The sequence below is a fragment of the Arvicola amphibius genome, chromosome 1 (assembly GCF_903992535.2).
Source record: "Arvicola amphibius chromosome 1, mArvAmp1.2, whole genome shotgun sequence".
NCBI classification, from domain to species: Eukaryota; Metazoa; Chordata; class Mammalia; order Rodentia; family Cricetidae; genus Arvicola; species Arvicola amphibius.
Window position 1 is genome coordinate 180436572 of NC_052047.1, and position 26764 is coordinate 180463335.

The following is a 26764-nucleotide window of genomic DNA, read 5'->3' on the forward strand; positions in this document are numbered from 1 at the left end:
AAAAGAGTGGCAGAGGAGGAGTGACCAGCCGATCCTCTCTCCATACTTCCCAGATCAAAGAAAGCACAGGAAATCTCTTAAGCTCCTCACTGCTCCTGCCTGTACATCTTCTCTATCCGTATTCCTGGCTTCTCCATGGCTAATTCCAGTCAGCCAGTTGCTGGCTCTGCCCCCTGATTCAAGGTTAACTTTATTGACACAGTCTCAGGTGTCACTGTGCAATCAAATACCTTACAACAGAGGAAGTTTGATGAAGACTTGTACGTAGGTCTTGTATCTCTGTAGGACCGTATGGGTCCTGTGTCTGAACCATTTCCCTAGGGCAGAACGGGGCCTATGGTGTTATTCTGTTTCAGCAACAGTCACTGGGGAATTGAACATTGAGCTATAGAAATATTTTATCAACAACATATTTTATAGTTTCAGCAAGCACTTGATCTGGGCTAGATGAATTGGAAGGCCACAGTAGAGAAACATAATGTGTCATTTGTCTGCATACTGGTCATGGGGAGGGGAAGCATGCAGACTGATCTTTCCTTTTTGATATCCAACAGAAATCAGTCAGTGATAGTTACTTCAAACCCTATGCATTTGGTGATAGTTCACAAAACGTTGCTGAGGGCCAAGATGAGGATTTTGCAGAAGAAGTCATTTTAATGGATTTATTTGAAGTGAAAGCTGCGGAATATGAAGATGATCAAGAGCAGATACAAAAACAGGAGGCAAATATTTTTTTGCCAAGTAGTTCTCCAGGTAATACACTGCCCCAAAATACACAAGTCGTGCATGTGCTGTGTTATAGGGCGCTGACTTATGTGCATGTTGGAGCGGTAAAAGATACTGATTTTATGTGTATTAGTTAGCCCACTGTGGACTTTAAAGTGCTTATCTGAGTTTTGTCATTAAGTGGCCAACCAGCGTAAACTGCCAAAAGGCATGATGCCGCGCATCTTAGAAGACGAAGGATTCTACACTAAACAAAAGCCAGTGACGTGTAAGAAGATCTGCAACAAAATGGAAAACCGCCTGCTCAGCCTCCAGGAGGCAAGTGTACCAGCTAACATGTGACATTTGCTTTTAGTGAAATATTCAATTACTAGATTTTGTACATATTTCTGATAGGGCAAGTGTTGGTTCGAAGAAAGCGGAGAGATAATGTCATTGCCTTCACCTATTAGACAATCTTGGAATTTTAGGATCAGCACGAGCAAGGAATCTTTGAATCCAGCACTGAAGACTATACACAGGAAGGTAAGCGGCAGTAATCTGTTTGTAATCGTGCTTGGATAACGGCTCTTGTAGTATCAGTTATCCCATGTTTTATGGTTTTATTTCACCTTCTAAATATACTGAGCCTAGTCATAGAATAGACAAACTTGGATAAAATATTAAGTAATCTTTAAGATTATTGAGGTCTGTTTAATGATGGGAAATACTCAAACACAATGTGAAGCGAAAACCACAATAGAAAATGTGTATGATTCTGACTTTGTGAGAATGGCATTCAGGGGAACGACGGCCATAGGTGCTGGCACTGTGCATTACTCTCCCCTGTTAGCTTTGTCTCTTTTACATAAATGGAATCATAGAAAATTGCTATTTGTATGAGGTAATAGTTTGCTTATTTTTTCCTGTATTGAAATCAGTTGTATGAAGACAACATTTTATTTATCTGTCCTTTTACTGATGGATGTCCAGTGTATCCAGTTGTTCGTCATGGTAACAACAGTTCTGAGAAAGGTCCACACACGTGTTCTGACTAGACGTGTGTGTGTGTACTTTCTGCTGGGTAAATACCACAGACTAGAAATGCTGGTTTTAGGTTTGTATGCATTCAATTTTGTTATATAATGACAAAGAGCCTCTGTGGTGGTTTGCACAGGACTGACCCCTATGGGCTCATATATCTGAACGTTCAGTCATCAGGGAGTGATTGTATTTGAGAATGACCAGGAGGCGTGGCCTTGTTGGAGGAAGCATGCGCCACTGGGGGTGGACTCTGAGGTTTCAAAAGTCCAAGCTGGCCAGGCCCAGTCTTTCTTTCTTCCTCCTTCTCCTCGCTTTCCATTTCTTTCCCGCTCTCCAACTTTCTTTCCCTCTCTGTCTCTCTTTCTACCTCTCTCTGTCTTTCTTTGTGTATGTTTAGTTTTGTCTTTCTGTCTCTCTATCTCCCTCTGTGTCTCTCTCTGTCTCTCTGTCCCTCTCTCTTCTTCCGTGCTGTCTGAATATTAGGATGTGGCTCTCAGTACCATCCGTGCCACCATGCTCCCCATCATGATAATAATGGACTAAACCTCTGAAGCTGTAAGCCAGCACCAGTTGATGCTTTCTTTTCTAAGAGTTGCCATAGTCACGGTGTCTCCTCACACAACAGAACGGTGATGAAGACAGTGGTTGATAAGAGAAAGGGAAATTCCTTGGTTTATGGGTTGCACGAATGAACTTTGGTCCTGTATGCCAAGATGGAGAATTTTTGGAAGTGGAAGTTCTAACTTAGTAACTCAAAAGATAATTCATTCCTGTGCCCCATAGTTCTAATTGTTTCCTACTGTCGAATTAAAATCTGCCTCCTGAATGCTCTACGTATTTGACCATTTCTGGCTACAGAGAACTCATGAAGCACCTTACCCCTGTAACAGCTGAACTATTTGAAGTCTGTAGTCACTCCCTCCTTTAGCTTTTGCTTACAGTGTAAACTCACTCATGTCCTAAGATTGTTATTAGAAATTCCATCAGCTCAGTTACTGTGTTAGCATCTGAGGACCACAGCCAGTAAGTATTGTGTTGGAGGAGGGCCGCTTGTTTGTTTCCCAACTGCTCAGCCCCGAAATAATCACACAGAAACCATATTATTTAAACTACTGCTTGACCCATTAGCTCTAGCTTCTTATTGGCTAACTCTTACATATTAATTTAACCCATTTTTATTAATTTGTGCATCATCATGAAGTCATGGCCAACCAGCAAAGTTTCAGAAAGTCTGTCTCTGGCAGCAGCTCTATGGTTTCTCCCTGACTCTGCCCTTCTTTTTCCCAGCATTCAGCTTAGTTTTCCCCTCCCAGCTCCATTCTACCCTATCATGGGCTCAAGAAAGTTTCTTTATTCATTAACCAATGATATTCATAGCATACAGAGGGGAATCTAACATCAGTATTGAGTAAGCAAAGACCAAGCAAAGACTAATGTCTCCCCACCAGAACAAATAAAATCAAGTGTGTGTCTTAGCTAGCTAGTGCTAAACAAGACAAGCTTCTCTAACTTGATCCTCCAACTTTATCATCTAATAGTTTTAAACTGAAATGATTATCTTTTTGGTGTTTTTCCAGGGCAGCTTACCAGTGTACTATTAACTGATCAGGTCCTTAGGTGGCCTCGAGCGGGGCATTATATAGAGAACAGGGACTTAGCAGACATGGTTAATAAAAAATAAGCTTTTATTACTTTTCTCCTTCCTCCTTGAAGACACTAAGACTGAATTGCTAACTCAATAAAAAGCAGAGAGGCAGAGGTTTAGGATCAGTGCTGGTGGCCTCTAGTTATTAGGGAGCACTCAGTCTGCCATACCAGGTTTGGGGTGACCCATCATTTATTCCGGAACAACAGAAGGTGTGATAGCAATGACCGAAGTCTTTGTCAATTTTCTTTTTAAATAACAGAATTACAGACTGTGTAAACAAAGAAGTTTACTGAGACCTTGATTCTTCCCCAAGGTCATGGGACCACATATGATAATGACGTTCCTGGCAGGAAGATGGATGCTGAAAAGAAATCCAACACTAGCTCAGAATTGAGTATAATAAAGTATTATTTGTTTAGTGGTAGACACACAGATCACAGTCCTCTGCTCGAACGGGAAAACAACAACCGAATCCGGCCACCAAAAGAGAGGGCGGACACGTGCTTTACGTTGGCATTTATAGTATAAGAGGCCACACCCAAGTAGGCGGGTAACTTAAAGGCTACTGGCTGAAGGATTTCAATCCTACAGCACCTCCCCCTTATGTTTAAATAAGAGAGTTCTAAACCTAATACAAAATTATATACAATAAGTACAAATATCAACTATAAAAATTAGAATTACAGCCAGCATAAATAATATCAAAGAAGAAACGCGATAAATGTTTCAAGAATTATCCTATCCTAAGGAGTCTAAGACTTGTATTATAAATAACTTGGGCAAGTCATGAGAGGAAAGTAACTATGACTATCTAGTATTCAACCCCATCAAAGACCTGAGAAGGAAAATATTACTTGAGTAAGCAGGAAGTGCAGTCAAGTAACTTCTAAAATGTGTAACAAATGACAGAGATAACTGGCTATCTGGGCAATCACCCAAACTCTTATTTGCAATGTTGGAGCAACCAACCTCTGGCTAAGGCCTAGAGTAACTGACAGACCATTTTCAGAGGCAGGAAAATTTTCAAAACTGTCTTGGCAGGATTTGACAGTTTTTTGTTTTTTTTGTTTTTTGTTTTTTTGTTTGTTTGTTTTGTTTTGTTTTGTTTGTATCCTGCTTGTCCTGTACAGGCATCATGCATTTTGTCAGCGATTGATGCATGGGGAGTTCCTTGCCCAAAGGCCAGATTTTCCAAGAGGAAAACAAGCTCCAAGTGGAGTGTCTTTGGTGCTCAACATTCTCTCAGGAATAGATTGGTGCTGTCAGGAGCAATCATGTTTCGTGTCAATAGAACCCTAAGTTATTTAAATGCCATATTCTACAGCTCTTTGAAGTGGTTGAAGATTACCTATCTATGCAGAATACAATCTCTTTGTATCTAAAGAACTTGATTAGTCTAACTATAAATATGACAAACATAGATGACTATTGACCTATAATTCTTAATACCTATGTAACTTTAAAACTAAGACTTCATATTAGAATATTAAGCAATCTTTAAACAACTGTGCAACTATGACCTCAAAGTGTATCAATATACAAAATGTCTTAAGCAGAGGTAGAAGCCTGCATAAAATATGACAAAATAACTTTGCCTAGGTATACAAATGTTGTAGACAAAAATAGGAACATATCCAATATAATTTAAGTTTGTATCAGTATAGAAGAATCTATACCAATGTAAATTGCCTATAAATAATAGCTCACAAGTATTCACTCTATAACTCACTATTATTATTAGTGTGAGTAAGCTCACACTAATCTATTATCCCATCCAATTTCCCTTTTTTTTTAAAGGAGATATCTGAGCCTACATAAATTTCCCCCAAACCCCCAATCCTATATCAATTATAATCAACCCTAATTGTTGTCCCTAACCCTAAGGACAAACTTTGTTAGGAGAAGGGACATTGTCTCCTAGAGTTACTTCCAGCTGTCATGGGGGTGATGTTCTTTCTATGGGATCCTGTGAAAGTAAAATGATGGTTAAGTTTCAAGATTACTGTCTGGTATAATTGAAAATAGTCTCTGAGTATTCAGTAGGGTTTTTCTGAGGTTCCTATTTGGAGTTCTGGCCAAAACGTTGTAAAAAGGTGCACCATTTCAGCTAACCATGTTAGAACCATCTTGAACATCTGGTATCCAAAACAAGTCTTATAGTAGCACTGTCAGCATTATGATGTCATGTCAACCAGGTGGAGTCATTGTTGTGGGGCCCCATTTTTCATCCTGGAAACTTCAAAATTTATTGCAGGAAAATTCATTGTTCAGTGTGGAAAACTTAAACATTATTTATACAGACATATATTCAATGAAAGGAATGAAAGAGACAAAAATACATATAAAGAAAAGTAAATTTTTTTCTAAATTCTTTCTTCTTTCTGTCCCATACCAGATGGCTCCTGACATGAGACAGAAACTCTGAATTTTTCTTTTAACAACATGCTTGAATTTAAAGGACAGAGCCATTGTCCAACTCCAAAGCCAGCTTTGATTTTCAAATGAGTCATGACTATTATTCTAGTTTATATTCAGAGATTTTTATTCTCAGATGACCTGTCCTCATAAGTCATAATTCTCTTTGCTTGATGATCCTATCTGGATAATTATATTTTCCTCTTAAGGCATCTAGATGTCCAGGATATCTTGACTTTTTAAAAATGAGTATTTCCCTGCAAAGACAAGAACAGAACATTGCACCAACCCTTATGAGGTTTTCTTTTCACCTGTATGGTTGTCACCTCTGTGGATGAGCTGTCATTTCTCTTTCTTAAGAGATTTCTCTTTTTCAAACTGAATCTTTATTAATTTTGATGATATCCATAACTTTTCTTCTCCTGTGGAAACAAGAACAAAAACCCCTTCCCCAATGTAACACATCTCCTGGTTTCTATTATGAGGTCAACACATCATTGAAATACACGGGCTGATGTAATTCAGAAGAATATTATAAAATGTCTGTCTGTTGCTGTTGTTTCTTTCACATTAATGTTAAGAAAATTCAAGGTTAATAAAACATTATGTAATCTATTTCTGGGGGTATTTTCCATTCCTTTCTGTTTCTTTAACATATCCTTTATAGTTCAATCTTTCTATAACTGCCTGACCTGTAGGATTGTTTGGTATACCTGTACTATGCTTTATATTATAATAAGCAAAAAGCTCTTTCATTTTCTTAGAGACATATGCTGAACCATCATCTATCTTTATTTGTGCAGGTATACCCATGGTGGCCATAATTTCTAATAAATGTGTGATAACTGAATCAGCCTTTTCTGAGCTCAAAGCAGTTGCCCATTGAAAACCTGAATAAGTGTCAATGGTGTGGTGTACATATTTTAATTTTCCAAAATCTGCAAAGTGGAACACATCCATCTGCCAGATTTCATTCCTTTGAGTACCCTTTGGGTTACTTCCTGCAGGTAGCGGTGTTTGGTTATAGAAAGAGCAAGTAAAATATCTCTTTATAATCCCCTTAGCTTGTTGCCATGTAATAGAAAACACTTTCTTTAAACCTTTGCTATTGATATGATTTTTTTTATGAAATTCTGAGGCTTTCAACACACTTCCAACCAATAATCAATCAATTTCTGCATTACCTTATGCTAGAACACCTGGCAGACCTGTATGGGATCAGATGTGTGTTATGTATATGGGACAAAGCCTATTCCTGATTATATCTTGAACCTGTATGAATAATGAAGTCAGTTCTGTATTATCTGGCATAAATTCAACAGTTCCAATATGCAAGACAACTGTTTCTGCATATTGCGAATCAGTAATTATATTAAAATGTTCTTTAAAATCCCTTAGTACCATGAGAATAGCAAATAATTCTGCCTTTTGGAGAGAATTATAAGGGCTTGGTTCCACCTTACCTAAATTTTCTGATTTGTAACCTGCTTTTTCTGATTTATTTGCATCAGTATAGAATGTAAGGGCTCCAATTAGTGGTGTGTCCCGTACAATGTGGGGAAGGATCCAAGTAGTTCTCTTTATAAGGTTAATTCTATCACTTTGGGGAATGTGGGGAAGGATCCAAGTAGTTCTCTTTATAAGGTTAATTCTATCACTTTGGGGATAATTGCTATTAATCTCTTCTTTAAAAAATTATCACAAGCTCTTTGCCAAGGTTCATTGTCTTCCCATAATTTTTTAATTTCATCAATAGTAAAAAAGACACTATAATCTCTGCTGGGTCTATACCTGCTAGTTGATGAAGTTTCAATTTTCCTTTTATAATTAATTCAGAGACTTTTTCCACAGAAGTTTTTAATTTTTTACTTGGTTTATATGGTAAAAAAGGTTCATTCTAAGATAATTTCTTTCTGTTGAATTAAAATTTCTGAAAGGGAAATTCTGGAAGGCAATATGACTAGAATACAATTAAGATTTGAATTCACCCTATCCACATGTGCCTCCTGTAATTTTTCTTCAATGACAATCAATTCCTTTTCTGCATCAGCTATTAATTCCCTGGGACTATTTAAGTCTTTGCCACCATCTAAGGTTTTGTTTAAATGATCAGGTGTTATCCCAACAGCTGGTCATAGACTGGAAATGTCTCCTCACAATCTTTAAAAGTCATTGAGTCCGCCTGGTGGTGGTGGCACATGCCTTTAATCCCAGCACTAGGGAGGCAGAGGCAGGTGGATCTCTGGGAGTTCGAGGCCAGCCTGGTCTACAAGAGCTAGTTCCAGGACAGGCTCCAAAGCCACAGAGAAACCCTGTCTCGAAAAACAAAACAAAAAAAAAAAAAAACAAAAAAAGTCATTGAGTCCGCAATCGGTGTCTTCTAATTTGTGCCTTTTGTATTCTAATTTTCTATAAGCCTATTTTATAACCTAGGTAATTGACACAATTTCCTTTCTGTATTTTTTCAGGAGCAATTTGTAATCCCCATCTTGGCAAAATTTTCTTTAATTCTTCAAACATTCTAAAGTATCTACATTTGAATCAGATAGCAAAATGTTATTCAAGTAATGGTAAATTATATATTTAAGAAATTTTTTACATATTATTTCCAATGGCTGACTTACAAAGTATTGGCATAGGGTGGGGTTATTGAGCATTTCCTGTGAGAGGACAGTCCACTGATATCTCCTAGTAGGCTGAGAATTATTGCAAGTAGGTACCATGAAGACAAATTTTTCTCTGTTCTTTTCTTGTAAAGGTATAGTGAAGAAATAATCTTTTAAATCAATAATTATAAGAGGACTTCCTTTTGGTAATAGAGAAGGCAGAGGAATTCCAGATTGTAGAGGGCCCATAGGTTGAATTACCTTGTTGACAGCTCTTAAATTTGTCACCATTCTCCATTTACCAGATTTCTTTTTAACAACAAATACAGGAGAGTTCCAAGTACTGGTTGATTCTTCAATATGGTGAGCATCTAGTTGCTCCTGTACCAGCTGTTCTAAAGCCTGCAGTTTGTCTTCTGTTAAAGGCCACTATTTAACCCATATTGGTTTCTCAGTTAACCATTTTAAAGGTAGGGCCATTAGTACCTCTAAAAATTTGCTAGTTGCTTTGTGTTCTTGTACGGCCTGAATGGCTGGTGACCTTTGTGTATAGTACCTTATATTATTCTTCACAGAAATATGAGTTTCTGGGACTGCAGGAATGTTAACATGGGTATTCCATTGCTGCATCAGGTCACGACCCCATAAATTCAAAGCAGTATTAGCCACATATGGTCTCAGCCTTCTCTGTCCTTCTGGACCTCTGTCCTTCAATCCATCTTGTGATTTGTTTCACTTGAGATAGGGTTCCAATTCCTAGAAATTGAACATCTGCCTTTTGAAGAGGCCAATTTGGATGCCAAGATTCTGGAGTAATGATACTCACATCCACACCTGTGTCTATCAAACAAACAATTACAATGCCATTTATATGCATACTCTGCTTTGGTCTTTGATCATCTATAGAAGTCTGCCAGAATATGTTTCCTGTATCCTATTGGGATTTTTGATTCCTTTTTCATGTTTGTTCCATCATCCAGAACAGTATAGTTTTTTATAGAAGGTTCTGGATTTTAAAATTTTTCTGGTGAGACTTACCCTCATAGTGACTGGGAATGACTGGACCACTTTGCCTTGGGGGCCTGTGAGAGGCCCCCAAGGAGTTTCCTGGTGGTATTGGGTTGCCTTGTCTGTCTTTTGTGATCTGCATTCATTGGTCAAATGTTGGCCTTTGCCACACCTTCTGCATAATCCAGAAGGTTGATAACTTTTATTTTTGTCATTCCCAGAGGAGACATTATTTCTAGGAATTCATTGTCTACAATCCCTTCTCAGATGTCCTATTCTACCACAATTAAAACATTTGGCATTTTGATATCTCCTCATACTTTTGGAAATTGCTTCTCCTACTCAAGATTCAGTATTATAGTCAAATGTCTCAATGTTCATTGTATGCAGGATCCATTCATCCATTGGTGCTGATCTAATGTATCTTTTTGCATTCTAAATTGGCATTTTCAAAAGCCAGAGATTCAGTAAGTACTTATCTAGCTTCTGGGTCTGTTACTCCTATTTGTACAGCTTTAGTTAATCTTTGTAAAATGTCACTAAAGGGTTCTTTCTCTCTGGCCCTGTTTAACCCTGGTATATGATTCATTTTTTTTACTAGTTCTTGAATCCCGTTCCAAGCATTTAAGGCTGCTTTGTGGCATAGGGACGAGATTTGTTCATCATAAAGAGCTTGAGCCTGTGGGACAGCATGTGTGCCCTCACCAAGAATTTGATCTTGTGAAGACTCAAGTCCTTTTGCTTTTCCCTGTTGTTCTAAAATTTTTGCCTCTTCTTGCAATAACATTTCCACAGCTGTCAGGGTCCATCATTCAGGACTGCTAAAACTAATTGAAGCCAGTCATGTGGGGCAGCCTTATTGCTAGAAGCCCATGTCTTTATCATCTCCCTAAGAAATGTGGAATGCAAGCCATAAATTACAACAGCTTGCTTAATTTCTTTTAGATCATTCATTCCTATAGGTATCCATCTACCTTCTTTTGGATCCTTTTGGGCATTTAGAACTTGATGCTTTGTCAGAGTAGATTACAAGGTAGGAAGCTAAAACCCTGGGTAAGTCATCTCTGACAGCTACTGGCACTAAAAAGAAAACCCACACTAGCTCAGAATTGAGTACAATACAGGGTTATTTATTTAGGGGTGGACTCAGAGATCACAGTCCTCTGCTCGAACAGGAAAACAGCAGCTGAGTCCAACAGCAGGAAGAGAGAGCAGGCATGCTTTACATCAGCATTTATAGTATAAAAGGCCATGCCCAAGTGGGCAGGTAACTTAAAGTCTACTGGATGAAGGATTTCCTACAGCACTGGCAGAGTCCCAAGACAGTGCAGCATGTCCTGGCAAGAGGCAGGGCACATGAGAGACTTGGCAAAATAGACTTTTACAGCTGATGACCCACTCTTGAGGGAACTATTTCATCCATTTGTCCTGGTTAGGATTTTGTCAACTTAACACAAACTGGAGTTATTCTGGGATAAGGAACCCCAACTGAGAAAATGTCTCCACTTGTAGGCCAAGTCTATAGGGCATGTGGGCCAAGTAAACCCTTTCCTCTCCCGGTTGTTCTTAACCCTGTTCTTTATTAATGGCAATAGAAAGCAGACTAAGGAACCATTAATCAAACGCAGCTACTAATCATGTGATTAGTGAGAAAAGAGGGCTGATAACATCCTAAAAGTCCCACTCGGTGCTACTTCTAAATAACTGTTAGCAGTAGTTTCAATGTGAGCTTCAGAGGAAAAAAGCCCCATTCAACTCCAGCAGTAGGTCTTTTAAACGAGACTGACCCAGAGAGAGGCCTCAGGGCTGTCCTTCAGAGGTGGGTTCACACACACATGATCTAGAGAGAGGACTCAGGGCTGTCCTTCTGAAGTGGGTCCACACCAGAATGATTCAGAGAGAGGCCTCAGGGCTGTCCTTCTAAAGTGAGTTCACAACCAGCATGATCCAGAGAGAGGCCTCAGGGCTGTCCTTCTGAGGTGAGTTCACACCAGACTGATCTAGAGGGGGACTCAGGCCTGTCCTTTTGAGGTGGATCCAGTCCTGGGAATCAGATGCTAAGTAACTCATCATTTCTCTCAAATAACATCACTAAAAATCAGCCACACACAAGTTTAGACACATGCTTAAATTGAAAACAGCGGATTGAGTCAAAGATAAAACATTTTGCCTATAATCTCAGAGCTCCAGATTGAAACAATTATAATGGAGGTGTATAAATGGAGATTGCACATTGTACAGAAACTATATTAATTACAACACTGTTTGGCCAATATAGCTCAGACTTATTTTTAGCTAGCTCTTATATCTTAAATTAACCCATTTCTGTTAATCTATGTATCACCATGAGGCTATGGCCTACCAGTAAGGTTCTGGAATCTTTCTCCTTTGGCAGCTACATGATGTCTTCCTGACTCTGCCTTCTTTCTCCCTGAATTCTGTTTAGTTTTCCTGCCTACCTATATTCTGCCCTGCTATGGGCCAAAGTAGCTTTTTTATTAACCAATGGTAATAAAATATATTCATAGCATACAGAGGAGAATCCCACATCAGAGGTGAAATCTAGTGTCCAAATGGAGGCATCTTTTGTAGAGAAGAGGATGATGTCCTTAGACCACTTAGAGAGCCTGGCTTCCTTCAAGGGACTCTTCAGACAATTCCTAGTATACTCACTCATAAATAATTTTAATAGATAACTCCATTTAACTCTGACTCACAAGACAAAACTCTTAATGCAAAAGTTGTAACAATTTGCCATGGTGTTCCTATAAAAATTATTTTGGGTCTTGTAAATTGAAAGTTCAACATCCATGTAAACAGTAATGATGTAGATGACAATAATTTATAGAAAGATGATTAAGATTCTGTGCTAAAATAAGATATTGTAATAAAAAAGAAAAATGTAATATAAAACTATTTTATTAAATTAAGAGTGCAAATAATTTCAAAGACGAACCACTTGCTGCCTTTACAGTTCTGAAGCTCTGGAATTTAAATATGCCTGGCATGTTATTTTATAAGAAAAAGTTACTTGTGGTTTTGAAGGCAACAGAATCAAATAAACTTGGACATATTTTTCTTTAAAAGGCAGTGAAATCTGACCTGGGATGCTGTTTTAGGAACAGAATGGATGGTCAAAGGGAAATGTACCAATTAGATCTTAACATCGTGGGCTTGCAGTTCAGCCATCACCCGCTCTTCAATCAAGAACAAGTCCTATGTGCCAGGCTGCTCCAGCTCTGTGAGTCTTTCCAGGACAGGCAGAAGCAGAGCATATCGCAGCTGCTCTATGAGAAGGTGAGGGGGCTCCTGGTGACTTTCTAGGGCCCAACACTTATTACTAAAAGAGGACGCTCTTGGAATAGAACAGTTAGCAGAGAACCTTCTCTCTTAATGCTTAAAGATTTAACCCACTAGAACAGTGATCTGAGAACAAAGGAGAAGGTGTGACTTGTTGAGGAGATAGCCTCAAACCTGCCCCATAGGATGTTTGCCACAGATAAAACATCTACTAGTCCATGCTGCTCTTGGCTCTATGATGCAAGAACATTTGAAATTATAATGGTGTCTTAGGGTTTCTGTTGCTGTGAAGAGACACCATGACCATGGCAACTCTTTCTTTAAAAGGAAAACATTGAATTGTGGTGGCTTACTTAACATTCAGAGGTTTAGTCCATTATTGTCATGGTGGGAAACAAGGCAGCATGCAGGCAGACATGGTGCTAAACAAGGAGCTGAAAGTTCTTACATCTTGACTCACAGGCAACAGGAAGTGGTCTGATACATTAGGCATGGCTTGAGCATATATGAAACCTCAAAGCCCACCCTCACAGTAACATATTTCCTCCAACAAGACCACACCTACTCCAACAAGGCCACACCTCCTATTATTAGTGCCCTCCCTTTGGTGGCCATTTTCTTTCAAACCACCATAAATGGCTTTAAGAGGCACGACTTTAACATCTTGCAATTTAGCATTTGTATTCAAATAAGTAGCAGTCTTGAACTTCCTGTGAAATTGAACAGTCTTTTTCTGAGGATGACTAATTGAAGTAGTTATCTATGGACATCATGAAGAGAGTTATAAATTCTAGAGAAACATTAGAGATGTATCCATTGACTATTGTGTCACCTCTCTAAGTTTTCTTTGGGCTCCTGGCACCCAAGTGTTTTGTTAACTAATGTTCTCTCAGAGAAAAAAAAATGTAGATCTCAGTCAACTGAGTTTGCTTGAAATTAAATACTACAGTACTTCACTAACTGTGCAATGTTGACAGAGCCACCAGGTGTCTCAGGAAAGTTTTATATGAACTGTACTTCAATGACTGTTCGTTGGTTAGTTACAGGTGTAGCCTGCTATGATGGTAGACACCTGTAATTCCAGCTCAGGGAGGCTGAGGAAGATTGCTTTCAGTTTGAGACCAGCCTGGGATAAATAGTGAAACCTTCTCTGATGATGATGATGATGATGATGGTGGTGGTGGTGGTGGTGGTGGTGGTGGTGCAAAAATACCAGAACTTGGTTCATCTGTTTAAATTATATGTTATTGATTGTGTGAGCGAATTTAATAGGAGGAAGAAATAGAGTAGTAACATGAGAACAGTCCCTGTGAAGACCAAAAATTCTAGGTTTTAGTATAGAGTGGTTCACACACAGAGGAGTTGATTCTGAAGTTGATATAGGTCCTTGAGAGTAATTTTATTTACAGATTTTGCTCTATATGATGTGCCTAACAAATACTTATCTCATCTCTTTTTAAACTTTCCTTTTATTTATTCTTTGTGTCTTTTACATTATGTACCTCGATCTCATTCATTTCCTGTCCCTTCATATCTGCCCTCTGCCCTTGCAATGCTCCCCCAATAAAATAAAATTTAAGAGCAAAAAAGAAAAAAAAATTGTCATGGAAGTTGCAGTGTGACACAGGGAGTCACACAATGAGCCCTTTCATCTATATGTCTTTACTTGTAAGTGTTCGTTGCAAAGACTCATTGGTCTGGTTCGAAGCCTCTGGTTTCTGCTATACTATTAGTACTGGGCCATCACTGGTACTCCTCTTAGATATCCTGCATTGTGGAGATCCTGCAGCTTTGGATCTGCAGGACTGGCCCCTCCACGTGCACCTGTGGATCATGGATGAGGTGGATGTTGGACTGGGCCAACTCATAACCCTGGTTCTGGGCCTGGGTAGTTGCAGGTTTGGTCAGCCCACCAGCTCTCCCTCATCCTCCCCACCAGGGTGAGCTCTCCTGCATTGTCCCTTGCAACAGTGACCAAGGAGAGGGGCCAGTTCTCCTGCTTACATGCCCTCAGGGTCAGCTCTATTGTGCTGGCTGCCCAGGTGAGGTGTAGGTCTCCTCCTGAGTATTCTGCTGAGCCAGTGAGGGGCAGAACCAGCTCTCCCTAGTGTTGCAGCCAGTGAGGGGCTGGGCCAAACTCTGTACAGCCCTATCTTCTCAGCCTTTGATGGTACCAGGAGCCATGGACATCGACAGAAACTGAGGCTACATCAGAGCCATGAACCCAGACGTAGGCCCTGGCAACAGTTCGGGTCCAGACATCACCATGGCCCTGGGTGGCAATCAAGCTACCCACCTCAACCTGCTCCTCACCTATTTCAGCTCTTCAGCTATGCCCCTGTCCACAGGACATGACCCATTCTGTCTCTCTCTCCCATACCACACCATACATTTGCTCACCATAGTAGTGTCCGTCTGCCTGCCACCGTAAGCTTCTGAGTGGGCTCATGTCTTTTCCTTGAAGCCTGAGGTGGACTGCGCCAGGCCTGTGTATGGGACTTGTTGTCCTGCTTAGAATGTCATGATCCTGGGCAGGACCATGCTTCCTAATCACAAAGAGATAATAGTGCCCAACCGCCTGGTGCCAGGTTCCTGGTTGGTGCTGCGGTGTTCCTGGAGCTTTTTCACAGGCTGTGGCTAGAAAACCTGGGAAATTATCTCATCTTTAATACCCGTAGCAACATTAATTTTTATCTCCATAGAGTACTGTCCATGAATATATTCACAAAGTGGCTTTGTCTTTACTGTTCAAACTCATGGCCCTATACATAAAATAAGCTATTTGAGATCATAGTTTGTCACATATTTCCACATTGTAGTCTTACAAATCAATCCTTATTCTGTTAACCAAGAAAGATGATCATTTAATTGCAGCTAATAGTGTCCGGAATCTGACAGGCTAAATTATAAATACTCTTCCATGTATTACTATGATATGTGTGTATAACTCTAGCCCTTAGCCTATGTGTGTCTTGGATAAAATTGAGCTCCAAACTTGATGCTTTGTCTCCAAAGTTGAGCCTGGGGGCTACCAGCATCATTTCTGTACTGACTTGAAGAGCTGTCTTTACTGTAGTCTGATGAATATATTTATGTACTATTATGTGCATAAAGACCATCTCTTCTACTCATCTATTGGTCTAGTCTTACCTTGTTTTCATTACTAAACAACTATTAAATTATGTAAGGTAGGATAAGCACACACTTGTGTGCTTCCGTTGCACACATCTGGATTTAGGTTTCTACAGATGAGTTAGAGCAGCAGTCACATGTATATGAAATATAGCAAAAACCTCTTTTCTTGATTGCAGCTCAAAGCACTGACAGAGACTACCAAACACGCTAGCAAAAACACAGAAATAAACCAGTTTACCGGGGAAACATTACAAGATTATTACTGGCAGATAAGGTAGGTTTTGAGTGAGTCCTGCGTGCATCAAATATTTATTAAGTAGATTGGATGATAAGCTGTGCTTGGCTCTGGGATGTATATATATGTATATATATATATATATATAATTCAAAAATTAGAACTTTCTACATATTACAGAGATGTCGCCAGTCTTTCCTTAAGGCTTGTGTTTGTGTAGAAACATTTCGTAGACCTACCATGAGAAAACACTGGTAGGTTTAATATCTACCAATGAAAGATTTCTTGATGGAAAACTTTGCAGAATTCCTGAGGAGAAAGTCTGGAGCTGGAAAGTAGAGTAATTGGAAAGGAAACTCACAGGAGGACTTGGTTTAAAAGCGGATTGAGCAGACAGAGAAGTCTGTGACCTTGGAGATAAGATCTTTAGTCTGTGAAAGAGAAAATCAGCCCAGGTGACCTGAGAGCCGTTACCTAGACTGATACTCATCATAGGGAGCTCCAAAAGATGTGATAGTCCTGAGGAGGCTTGAAGCCATGGCAGGGGAGAATGTGTCAGAGGAGGATACTGAGCTGATAGCATGCAGATAAGAAGCAGAAGGAGAAGTAAGATGCTAGATGTGTCCATTAAAGTCATGCTCAAGTGACCTGCTTCCTCCAGCGAGGCCCCACCACCAACCAGTGGTACAACCAGATTTTAGTTAAGTTAGTTAGAATCCTCATGATCTAGTCACTCAACAGTATTATCAGTGGAGTTTCCAAATGGGTTGTTGATAACAGTATTTGGAGGTGGGGTCTTTAAAGTTGATTAGGACATCAACATGGTCATGGATGGTGGGTTTTAATGTCTTATTAAAAGGACTTTTGAGAGCAGGCTCTGCCCACCAAGAAAGTGATACAGGTTGAATATTGAATGGTATTTCTCTACCCCCACGTAATTTTAAATAACCACAGTCTTTCTCCAGCTCCTTCCTAGAATGACCGATATGCAGGATCATCCCCATCATTACTTCTCATCAATGTCTCTTGAGATCCTGAAACTGAACATGTAGGAACTGTTCCTAAATTAGTGCTGCAGGGCTGTCCAAATAGAACATAAAACTTATGTATTATAAGTTTATATTCAAGCAAATAAAAGCACTGACTGGTTTACACTTTGGGTCATAAATAGCAGAGTACCAACCACAAATGATCTCAATGTCACATAGCAAGAAACGTCACCAAAATGTCAGGGCTCCCAGCCCCTTTCTTTATGGTTTCTTTCTTCCGGCATCTCCTGCCCATTCCTTTGGGATGCCTCTGACTCTTCAGCTAGGAGATTTCCCTTTTTCCAGAAAGCTCACATTTTAGCAGAGCAGAGCGCTTTTGAATAGCAATTAAAAAAAAAAAAAAAAAAAAAAAAAAAAAAAAAAAAAAAAAAAAAAAACCTTTGCAGAATCCATTTCTGCTGCATTTTCAGTGGACAAAAGGAAAGCATCCTAAGATTGAGGTTCCAGATGTGCATCAAGTAGGGGGAGCAGATCGGTTCAGTCCAGTATGATGTTCTACAATGCTCCAAGTGACCCACAGCTCTAGCCTAGCAGCCCACTCTCGGTCTGCAATTCTTTTCACAGTGACACAAAGCGACTGTACGACGCAGAAAGGGAAAAGGACCACGCCCTACTGCACAGTGTTTTGCAGACTTGGAAACAGATGAAATCTCTCCGGCAAAAGCAAGGATTTACAAGCACCCCAGTGAAGCTGCAGTTTCATAGGTAAGTGGTCGCTCTGTTTGTGTTCATTAGTCCTCGAGGAAGTGCCTGCAGACACGGAGAATCCACACTCACTGAGAAAGATGTCGAAGGAGCACGGTGATTTTATGTGTAAAGGCCTGTGTCTTGAAGATCTCAACAAATCTTACGAATCATCTAGAAGGTAGCTTGGTTGAAAAGTGGGCGAAGGGTTTGGACAGATGCACACCGGGATGTAAGTGGACAAGAAATGAACAAATGAGCACACAAGTAGCAGCATGCCAGAGAGATGTGTAAGTTAAAGCCACAATGAAACAGTGTAGCAAACCTGTCCAATGGCTGAAAACAAAAAGTCAAGCAAATGCCGCTAAGGGTACTGAGCAGCAAAAATCCCCACACACTGCTGATGGGCACAGAGGCACTTTGGCACTTTCTCACAAAGTTGAACATGGATCCAGCAATCATACTCCACACATAAAAAATAATGAAACATATTTGAAAAAGTTAGACTGAGTCATAAAAGTGTGTCTACTATAATATGGGAATTCGCATTTTAAGTTCCCTCCTGACAAGTCTTTGTCCTGCGTCTATCTTTTCCAAAACTGCTAAGGGTGAGTGTCGTTTCAGGCAAGTAGGGGAGGTGTGTTTTCTGTTTTTCCTCTACTGTGCCATAGCTTTTAACAAAAGCATTTCTGACAGTGCCTAAACCCAAACACTGCATGGGATTTCATCTTAAACTCCCAAATCAATATGAACTTGAACTTGTTTCAACACACCCATGCACCATGAACTCCAGAGGACAGCCACAGACACCACAAGGCTATTCAGAATTGAGACCTTGAGCACATAGTATGTGTTCCCCAAGTCTTATTCCCACTGCTTTGAACTGCAGTCCTCACTGTTGACTTTTCCTAGCATTAAACAAATTTGGGCTGGGATTTGCCACGGTGCTTTTTTTTTTTTTTTTTTTGTTAACTTAGAAACGCCTGTACTAAATCCCAAAGTGTCAGTGACTTGGATGATCCTAGCACGACTTAGCCCCAGTGATCCTAAAGTACCCATCAGATGAACCAGGAAAGCAGCATGTTTAATGCTCCTGAGAACTCTCTGTCCTGGACAACTTCACTGTTCCTGTCCTACCAACCAGCCTGGTCCTGGTCGATCCGAACTCAACAAGACTGTAGCCACCTCTCCAGAGAAGACGACTTGTGACAGGAATGTGTGACACCGATATGCTGCCTCCTTCTCGTGTTTGGCTTGGGGCACAGAATCTGACGTTCCCTCATAGTACCCTCAGTGAGGCAGCAGAGTGAACAGCTACGTGGAAGGTGGTAGCTTATATTAACAGCTGATGCCACCAGTGTGCATGATACTCCTTAAGGAAAGGGGAGAGAGTAAGATTAGGAGAGACTCAGGAACAGATACTTGAGAAATGGCTTTAAGTGGCTTCGAAGAGGGGGAGAGACCCAAACACAAGACAGAGGGAATGCCAGGGAGCACTTTACCACAGTCAGAGGTGCAGGGGTGTGCGTGGGGGGGCACTGCATATACAGCAGGAAAGAATGTCTAACCACGCTTAATGATTCTGAGAGACTGATTGGATCTCTGACATGGAGGAAATGGCAGTCTCAGCTGGCGCATGTTTTATAAGGTGGCAATGGCTGTCGGGAACTAGCAGGAAGTTGAAGATAAAGCTGCTCATCTCATTCAGGCTGGAAACTCACCTTGTCAAGTGTGAGCACCACTTCCTTAAGCTTCGAGAGACCTGGGCTGGCGAGATGGCTCAGTGGGTGACAGCATGTGCTGCCAAGTGTGACTACTGGAGTTCAGTCCCCAGGACCCACACAGTAGGAGGAGAACTGAGTCCTTCAAGTTGTCCTCTGGCCTCTACATGTGTGCCATGGAGTTCACATGCATGAGCCACCCACCCTACCTAAATAAATAAATACATGGAAATAAATGTATATTTCATACATACATACACACACACACATTTTAAAAGGTAGAGAGAAACTGTCTGAGCTGGTTGCTACCAGTTACTGACTCCAAACCACAGCACTGATGAATATAGAGAGCTCAGGTTCACGTAGATATTGGCTTCACTTATGTTCTCTGTTGGCCACTACTTCCTAGAGGGGATTCAGATCACTAAGAAGTGCTTAGGATTTGAAGGTGTGAGAAGACGAATGGAAGTCACATAAGGGGAGACCCTACACTTACTAGACTAACCAAAATCTTGGCATTTTCCAAATGGTTCAGAATAAAAAGGAGTCCACAAACCCAAGATGACTCTACCTCAATAACTATCCCAAAGGGATTCTAGATATAAAAGCCTCAGAACTTATTAATAACACCAGTTCTCCAAATTACTGTCCATTAGAATCACCTAGGGCTTGTAACGGCCACTGTACCTGTTTAATTGGTGTGGTGCATGGTCTGAGTCCAAGAGTCTTAAAACTGAATCTCCCTAAGTGATTTAATATGTCATAACATTTGAGCGATTACGTTAAAGTACAGTAAGTCCGCTGATTGCATATTGGTGGCTGTAAATCAGAGAAAGGCAATAATGGTTACCCTTGGTCTTTCTGCGAATGTTTGGCTGTGCACTTCACATAAAGCACCCACCAACTGCATTCAGCCCTCACATCAGCCTGACTTTCAGATGCAAGCAGGCCTAGAGCACTTCAGTATTTGGTCTGCGTTCTGCAGTGCTGTGGGCGAGGCTGGGTTTTCAGAAGGCATGCCCTTGTCTCAAGCCTGTACAGGTATTACACACAGTAGCCTCCCTGTGTTCCGTTTCAGAAAGGCAAACAGCTCTACTAGGATATCCTTGACAGTTTGTCGATTTTTAAATATATTCCAGAGCCGTAGAGCACTTACATCACCCGGAAAAGTAACCACCTTCCTGTTTGTAATCAGTCTTGATGTGCATGGAGAGGTTTCATTTCTCTCGTGACTGAGCCTCGCTGAGGAATTGCTGGGTCACATGGTAATCTGGTTAGCACCCTGAGGACCCTCCCAACCGCTTTGCAGAGTAGCTGTGCCCTTTTACACTCCGAACAGAGCATACATCGTCCCAAACGACTCTCTTCTGAAAGCATCAAAATAAAAACCAAAACTTGGAACTGAAAAGCACAAAACCCGTCAATGAAGAAAAAGTGTTCCAGATAAGTAGAGCATTGTTGAGTTGTAGTAGTGACCACTGCACGCGGCTGTGAGACTTAAGTCAATGTGTATCAAGTACTTAGGGCACACACGTGCTCAGTAAGTACTGAGAGTTAGCCAGTGCCAACAGTAGCAGAAACAGTCCCAGCACTGTGACCTTCTTACTGTTAGTGCATCAGCCCCAGGTGGAGCAGGTCCACGCTCTCCCACTGGCTACCTTCCTTGTTCTACCTCTACACCAGGCCTTGTTTGCATGCCTTAAACCACAAGAGAGAAAAAATGGGATTTTAGATGCATGACCTTCAGTTACATTATCCCCATTCTTCCGGCTACTTTTCTCACCTGAGGAGAGGTGGCCTTCGAAAAGTCTGCAAATGCTGGTGGCAGATTTGCCCACAAAGAAGAAACCGGTGAAAACTGCAGAAAAAATTAGGAAGGTTTTTTTTTTCAAAATTTTCTCTAGCAACTCCCAAATACCTACATTACTTCTGCTCTAAAGAATTTTATTTATTGTTAATTAGGATAAAAACGAACACATGGAATGAGCAGAACCAAGCAGAAATGTCAGGAGTGTCTGGGGAAGAAAAGTCACTTCAGAGTGAAGACAGACGGGAGGTACGTAACGTGCGTGATGACACCGGCCATCTTAACCTGCTGGAGTCTCCCGTGGCTTGCTACATGCTTCTTGGAACTTGCAACAGATAGCAGACAAATCCAAGTGTAAACAGCTCCCATGCTAAATTATCCGTCCTCCTCTTTTGGTTTCTAGAGATGCCCCTATCCAGCTTCAGACCTGGAAGGAATGGAAATGGATAGAATGAAGCCGATTATGCTGGTGCCATGGCTTGCTTTCTCAGCAGAGCTAACCAACGTATCCAAGTGTTCATTGTAAGCACCTCAGCAAACTGTTTCTTTCTCATCAGTTGCCCGTTGTATTATTTCGAATAACGATGTAGGATTTCTTGAGTACCATTTGTTTGACACTGCTACATTTGCATATGTGCATTTTTACGTTCCATTGTCCCCGTTGCTCTATGGAGTGTGATGCTATCCTCATCTTTGAAGTGGGGGAGTTTATTCTAATGGAATAAGATTATAATTAAGTTGCTCTAGGCCACATATCAAATACATTCCTGAGGGAGAACTCAGTCATTTTAATCATTTTAACTTGCAGTAAAGCCTATACTGTTTTTACTAGCTAGCACAATATATTAGTAAGTTTTATACTTTGTCATGATAGTAATTTTTATTCAGGTAGGGGTGGGGATATAAAGTCACCTGCCTCATTATAGAGCACCTGGCATTTATGAAAACTGCTCCATATCAAGAGGGCCCCTTGGACAGTTGCTTTCTTTGACAGTACAGATTTCATTCTTTCCCAGATTTCTTCCTTGTCCTTGTCTAAGACGATATGTGTAAATAAAGAGACGATTTCTCCCATCCACTAGGCTTACAGATTCCATCTCCCGTAAACAGGATATTGCAGCTTAGGACGCCGAACTGCATCTAGTTTTCTACTTCTCTCTCCCAGAGGAGGCAGACGAGTTCATTGTTGAGCACTGTGAATGCATCATTTAGCCCAGAGCTGGAACATGGACAAAATATTTCAGTAAATATGCACATTTATAAGCAAATGGATTGAAAAGAAAACACAAAGACTAGCAGACAGAAAGCACAATTAGCACCACAACCTCTTTCTGAGAGGTACAGCAAAAAAAAAAAACCCAGCCTTTTATTAGGCCCTTTAATGAGAGCCTAAGATAATTTATTAGGTAAAATGTGTACAAAATGCCCATCCAAAAGAAGGAAGGGAAACGAACCATGGGCTGCAGTAAAGGAATGGTCAACATGACCGCTCCATTTGGGGGGAAGGTTTTTGTAAATAAGGGAGAGAAAATATCCAAAGACATCTGAAAGAGTCCAGAGCAGAGAGAAAGGGGAGTAGACTGGACATGGCCAGGACTATCCACGAGAGGGGAGAGCACACCAGAGAGCAGAGAGTAGAGAAGAGGCAGCACAGAGAGCAGGGGTGGACAAACCGTGTGGATTATAGGGAGCTGATTGTATTGCATTATTATATTATATTATATTATATTATATTATATTATATTATATTATATTATATGGAGGTTAGCTGGGAGGAAGAACTCCTTTGGGGCATGGAAAAACCCATTTTATAAGCTCCTGAGGAATGCTGGCTTCTGTCTAACTGCCAGAAATCCTTCTGTAGTTCAGCTTGACCTCATTTCTAGACATATGGAGAGCCTGAGACCTGAAAGAGGGAAGAGGAGAAAGGAAAGAGGACCTACATGTCAGAGAACCTAAAAAAGGGCTGGCCACACAGAATCTCAAAGACTCCTTGCTGATGGGTATCAACACGGAGGCTAGAGAAGCCATGTCTTGGAAGCACAGCAGTGTGATTCTAGAGACCATTCCCAGAGGTCCAGTTCTTGTACCAGGCCATTGTGCGGTTATCGGGCTATCAGGGCTCTCCTCTGGGGACTGGTTCACCAGCCTAGCATCGCCACCTTGGGGTTAGTTCTCAGCATATCAAGGCCTGTGCTGGGCTAGGCTGTATCTGAGCTGTGGGGTGGCTTGCCAAGGGTTTGCTCCTGAGGCCTACCTCTTTGGCGGTGAGCTTAGGCATTGTTTTTCAGGTCACACAGTACAACTTTTGAGTTGCACCAGGTGGTTTTATACTTACATCCTAGTGTGCAATCTGTGCTTATGTTGTTGAGAGCACCACACAGGGTGGCTGTCTCGGGGGTAACTGGGAAGATGAAAGAGAAGGGGAGACACAATAAACATAGTTTGCCCCCTGACCTCCTGAGAGGGCTATGAGGAGTAGACAAACAATGGGAAGAGACTCTGGCCCATAAATTGATTATGGCAATGGGGAGCAGGCGGTTTCAGGCCTAGGTCTAGGGCTTAGCTCCAAAGAACAGTTCTAAAATCAAGCCTTACTCTTCACTGGGCCTAACCTCACGGGTTAGGTCATTTTATGACCAACAAGTGTTTCCATAGAGAAAGTGACCCATTTCTCTCCTGTTATGGTGTTTGCCCCTGCAGGAAAGGGGCACAGCCTGGAGCCTAAGGGATTTACAATTGTGTGTGTGTGTGTGTGTGTGTGTGTGTGTTTCTGTTGTTTATGCAAACCCTCCACCCCTCACTATAGCCTCCCCTTCCCTCTCTTGTAAGACATCTGGTGGGTGTTAATAGTTTCTTTGAGATATGGCTAGGCAGAATTAACAGCCAAACCTTGCTTTTAGTTCCTTTCTATTTTTGAATGTACATCTGTCTTTCTTCAAAAACGATTAACTATAAAGAGAACATCTCTATCACACGCAGGCAGGTGCTATTTGACTTAAAGATAGAATTTATCATTTGAAATAGTCATTCTTTTTTTTTAACTTCCTAAGGTAATTTTGAGGAAAAAAATAGCATCTTACATTGTTTCTGATTTTGTGGGTCATCTAATGACTTGTTTGATTTTTTTTTTTAGATATGAGCAAAAAAGGAGAGCCAAAATTCAAAAGCTCAAATATTTTATCAAAATATTTTACAATGATAAGCAGGTTTCTTGCACTTCCGTGTCTCCCCTACAGCTTGATTTTAAAGTCATGTTTCAACAGATTTTTAACATTCAACTGTTATACTGGCCCGAAACAATTTGCTTGAAGGTATGCCATTTTCATTCATTTTGTGTCTTATTTTATGACAAGTGTGTCATTTTTCTTGTTAATGCCTGATATATATACATATACATATATATATATAGTAGGTTATTTCTTTTATATTAAGGAATGCCTTATGTCTATAGCTAGTAATATATTTACAATTAATAAATGCATAATCTACCTCTGCTGTGGGCTTTCATGTCTTAAGCACAGAATTGTCTGGTTTTGATCCTCAGATCTTTGTTTTACTAATGCTCCTGTCAGCCCTGCACATGCAGTGTTTCTCTTCATAGCGAGTGACCTGATTAAAGCTACAGTAAGGCCTAGGCGTAGCACGAGCGTCAAACAATCGCTGCACATTTGCCCAGCCCAGACCTGGTGGCTTCAGACTCTTGCCATGCCTGTTCTTCATCCTTTTTTCTTTCGTCCTTCCTTGTTGCTTTTATCTTGCATCCCTTTAAGAAAGTGGACAGACGAACACACGGCAGGCCCTGATCTCACGGGCACGCGTGTTTGACTACTTAGTCCTCAGCTGGTGGCACTGTCTGGGAAGGCTGTTGGACCTTTATGGGGCGGAGCCTTGCTGGAGAAAGTGAGTCAATGTGAAAACAAAACTGAGGTTTTGTAGCTTGTCCCCACTTCCTGTTCTTGCTGCTTTGTGAGCCCATCGCCCTGTGACCTGCCAGCTTCCTGTTCACACCTTTACTGTATAAGGAAAATGTCATAGAACAGTGCTATTTTTATATAGTATTTTTCAAAAATGATACTGGTGTGTTATTGAGAGTTCTTCTATTTTTCTGTTGTTCCTGTTTTGCATTTTGTTGAATTCTCAATTATCTATTTTATATTTAGGTTTATGAAATAAGCAAGAGGACAAGTTTACTGGTTAAACTCTATCTGCCTCTACCTAACAAGACGGAGCTGAAAGACAAGACTACCCTGGAATACACAGAATTTAGCTCCAATAAACTGGTCGCACCGATGGATGGAGGTGTAGGGAGCAGTGAGTGTTGAACATCTCCTCTCCTGGGCTTTCTTCATAGGCACCAAGTCCTAAATGAGCCTGGATCACACTCATAAGTAGAGAATCCTAGCTGGGTGTTATGTGACACAGCTTTTCTGGGGGAGATGCAACATGCACATCTATTCACCACTGATAGGGAGCCCACAACAGACCAAAGTGCACACCACCAAAGTCCAACTTTGTGAACCAGTGATTTGTACTGAGGTCGCTTACAGGAGCAGAAATGACTGAAAGACAGCTGCATCACCAAAGCCCACCCCAGCATGAGTGACAGCTCACAAAGCTGGGGACCTGGAGCCCGCCGCACAGCCTGCAGGCAGCTCAACAGCTTGAGGGCATTCTTTCCAGGTGCTCCCATTGGTCTAAACTTTTCTGGGCAGCCTGGCTGGTCTCTGCTTCTCCCAAGCAACTGGTCTGGTCTGAGTCTTCTTGGAAGCTCAACTTCCTTTCCTCTCAGGGGGCTTCTCAACTTTTATTGCTCCTTTTTGCCAGGGGTGGGAGTAGGGGGGCGGTTTTAGTGAATCTGGTCAGTTTCAGGGACTTCCTGAAGCTATTTTGAGTTGTTTCCCTGCAAAGCAGAATGCTTCATTCTGGAGGAAATTTACGCAACACTAACTATGGTAGTACGTGATCCCAGCTCTCAGAAGGCCCAGGAGGATAATGAGGTTTAGGCCAGCCTGGGATCCATAGCAAGTCTTAAAAAAAAATTGGCTGGGCTGTAGTGGTGCACGCCTTTAATCCCAACACTCGGGAGGCAGAGGCAGGTGAATCCCTGTGAGTTTGAGGCCAGCCTGGTCTAAAAGAGCTAGTTCCAGGACAGCTAGGACTGTTACACAAGGAACCCCCCCGCCGCAAAACAAAAACAAAAACAAAACTCATTTACAGTATTTGATTACAAAAAAAAATTATCCAGGTGTCAAAATTAGATTAAGAGTTTGTCTTGAATCAGGTCTTTGGGAAACTTAAACATTGCCAAGAATGCCTGTGTTTCTCCTTGTCCTACAGAACAGGAGCAGCGTGGGCTCTGGAATGTGAGTTCTGGGGTGTGTACATGTGTTTGTGTGGGGTTTGG

General features: G+C 41.0%; 1 protein-coding gene across 1 annotated transcript in view; it reads left to right on the forward strand.

The window, feature by feature from the left end:
- Cc2d2b (coiled-coil and C2 domain containing 2B) overlaps positions 1-26764 on the forward strand; it is an 82912-nt gene that overhangs the window by 11993 nt on the left and 44155 nt on the right. The window contains exons 6-15 of the mRNA XM_038316070.1: positions 555-753; positions 908-1044; positions 1123-1251; positions 12514-12723; positions 16038-16135; positions 17710-17850; positions 21513-21606; positions 21761-21879; positions 24494-24671; positions 25521-25671. Of these exons, the coding sequence (XP_038171998.1) occupies positions 555-753; positions 908-1044; positions 1123-1251; positions 12514-12723; positions 16038-16135; positions 17710-17850; positions 21513-21606; positions 21761-21879; positions 24494-24671; positions 25521-25671 (1456 nt within the window). The remainder of the gene's footprint in view (positions 1-554; positions 754-907; positions 1045-1122; positions 1252-12513; positions 12724-16037; positions 16136-17709; positions 17851-21512; positions 21607-21760; positions 21880-24493; positions 24672-25520; positions 25672-26764) is intronic.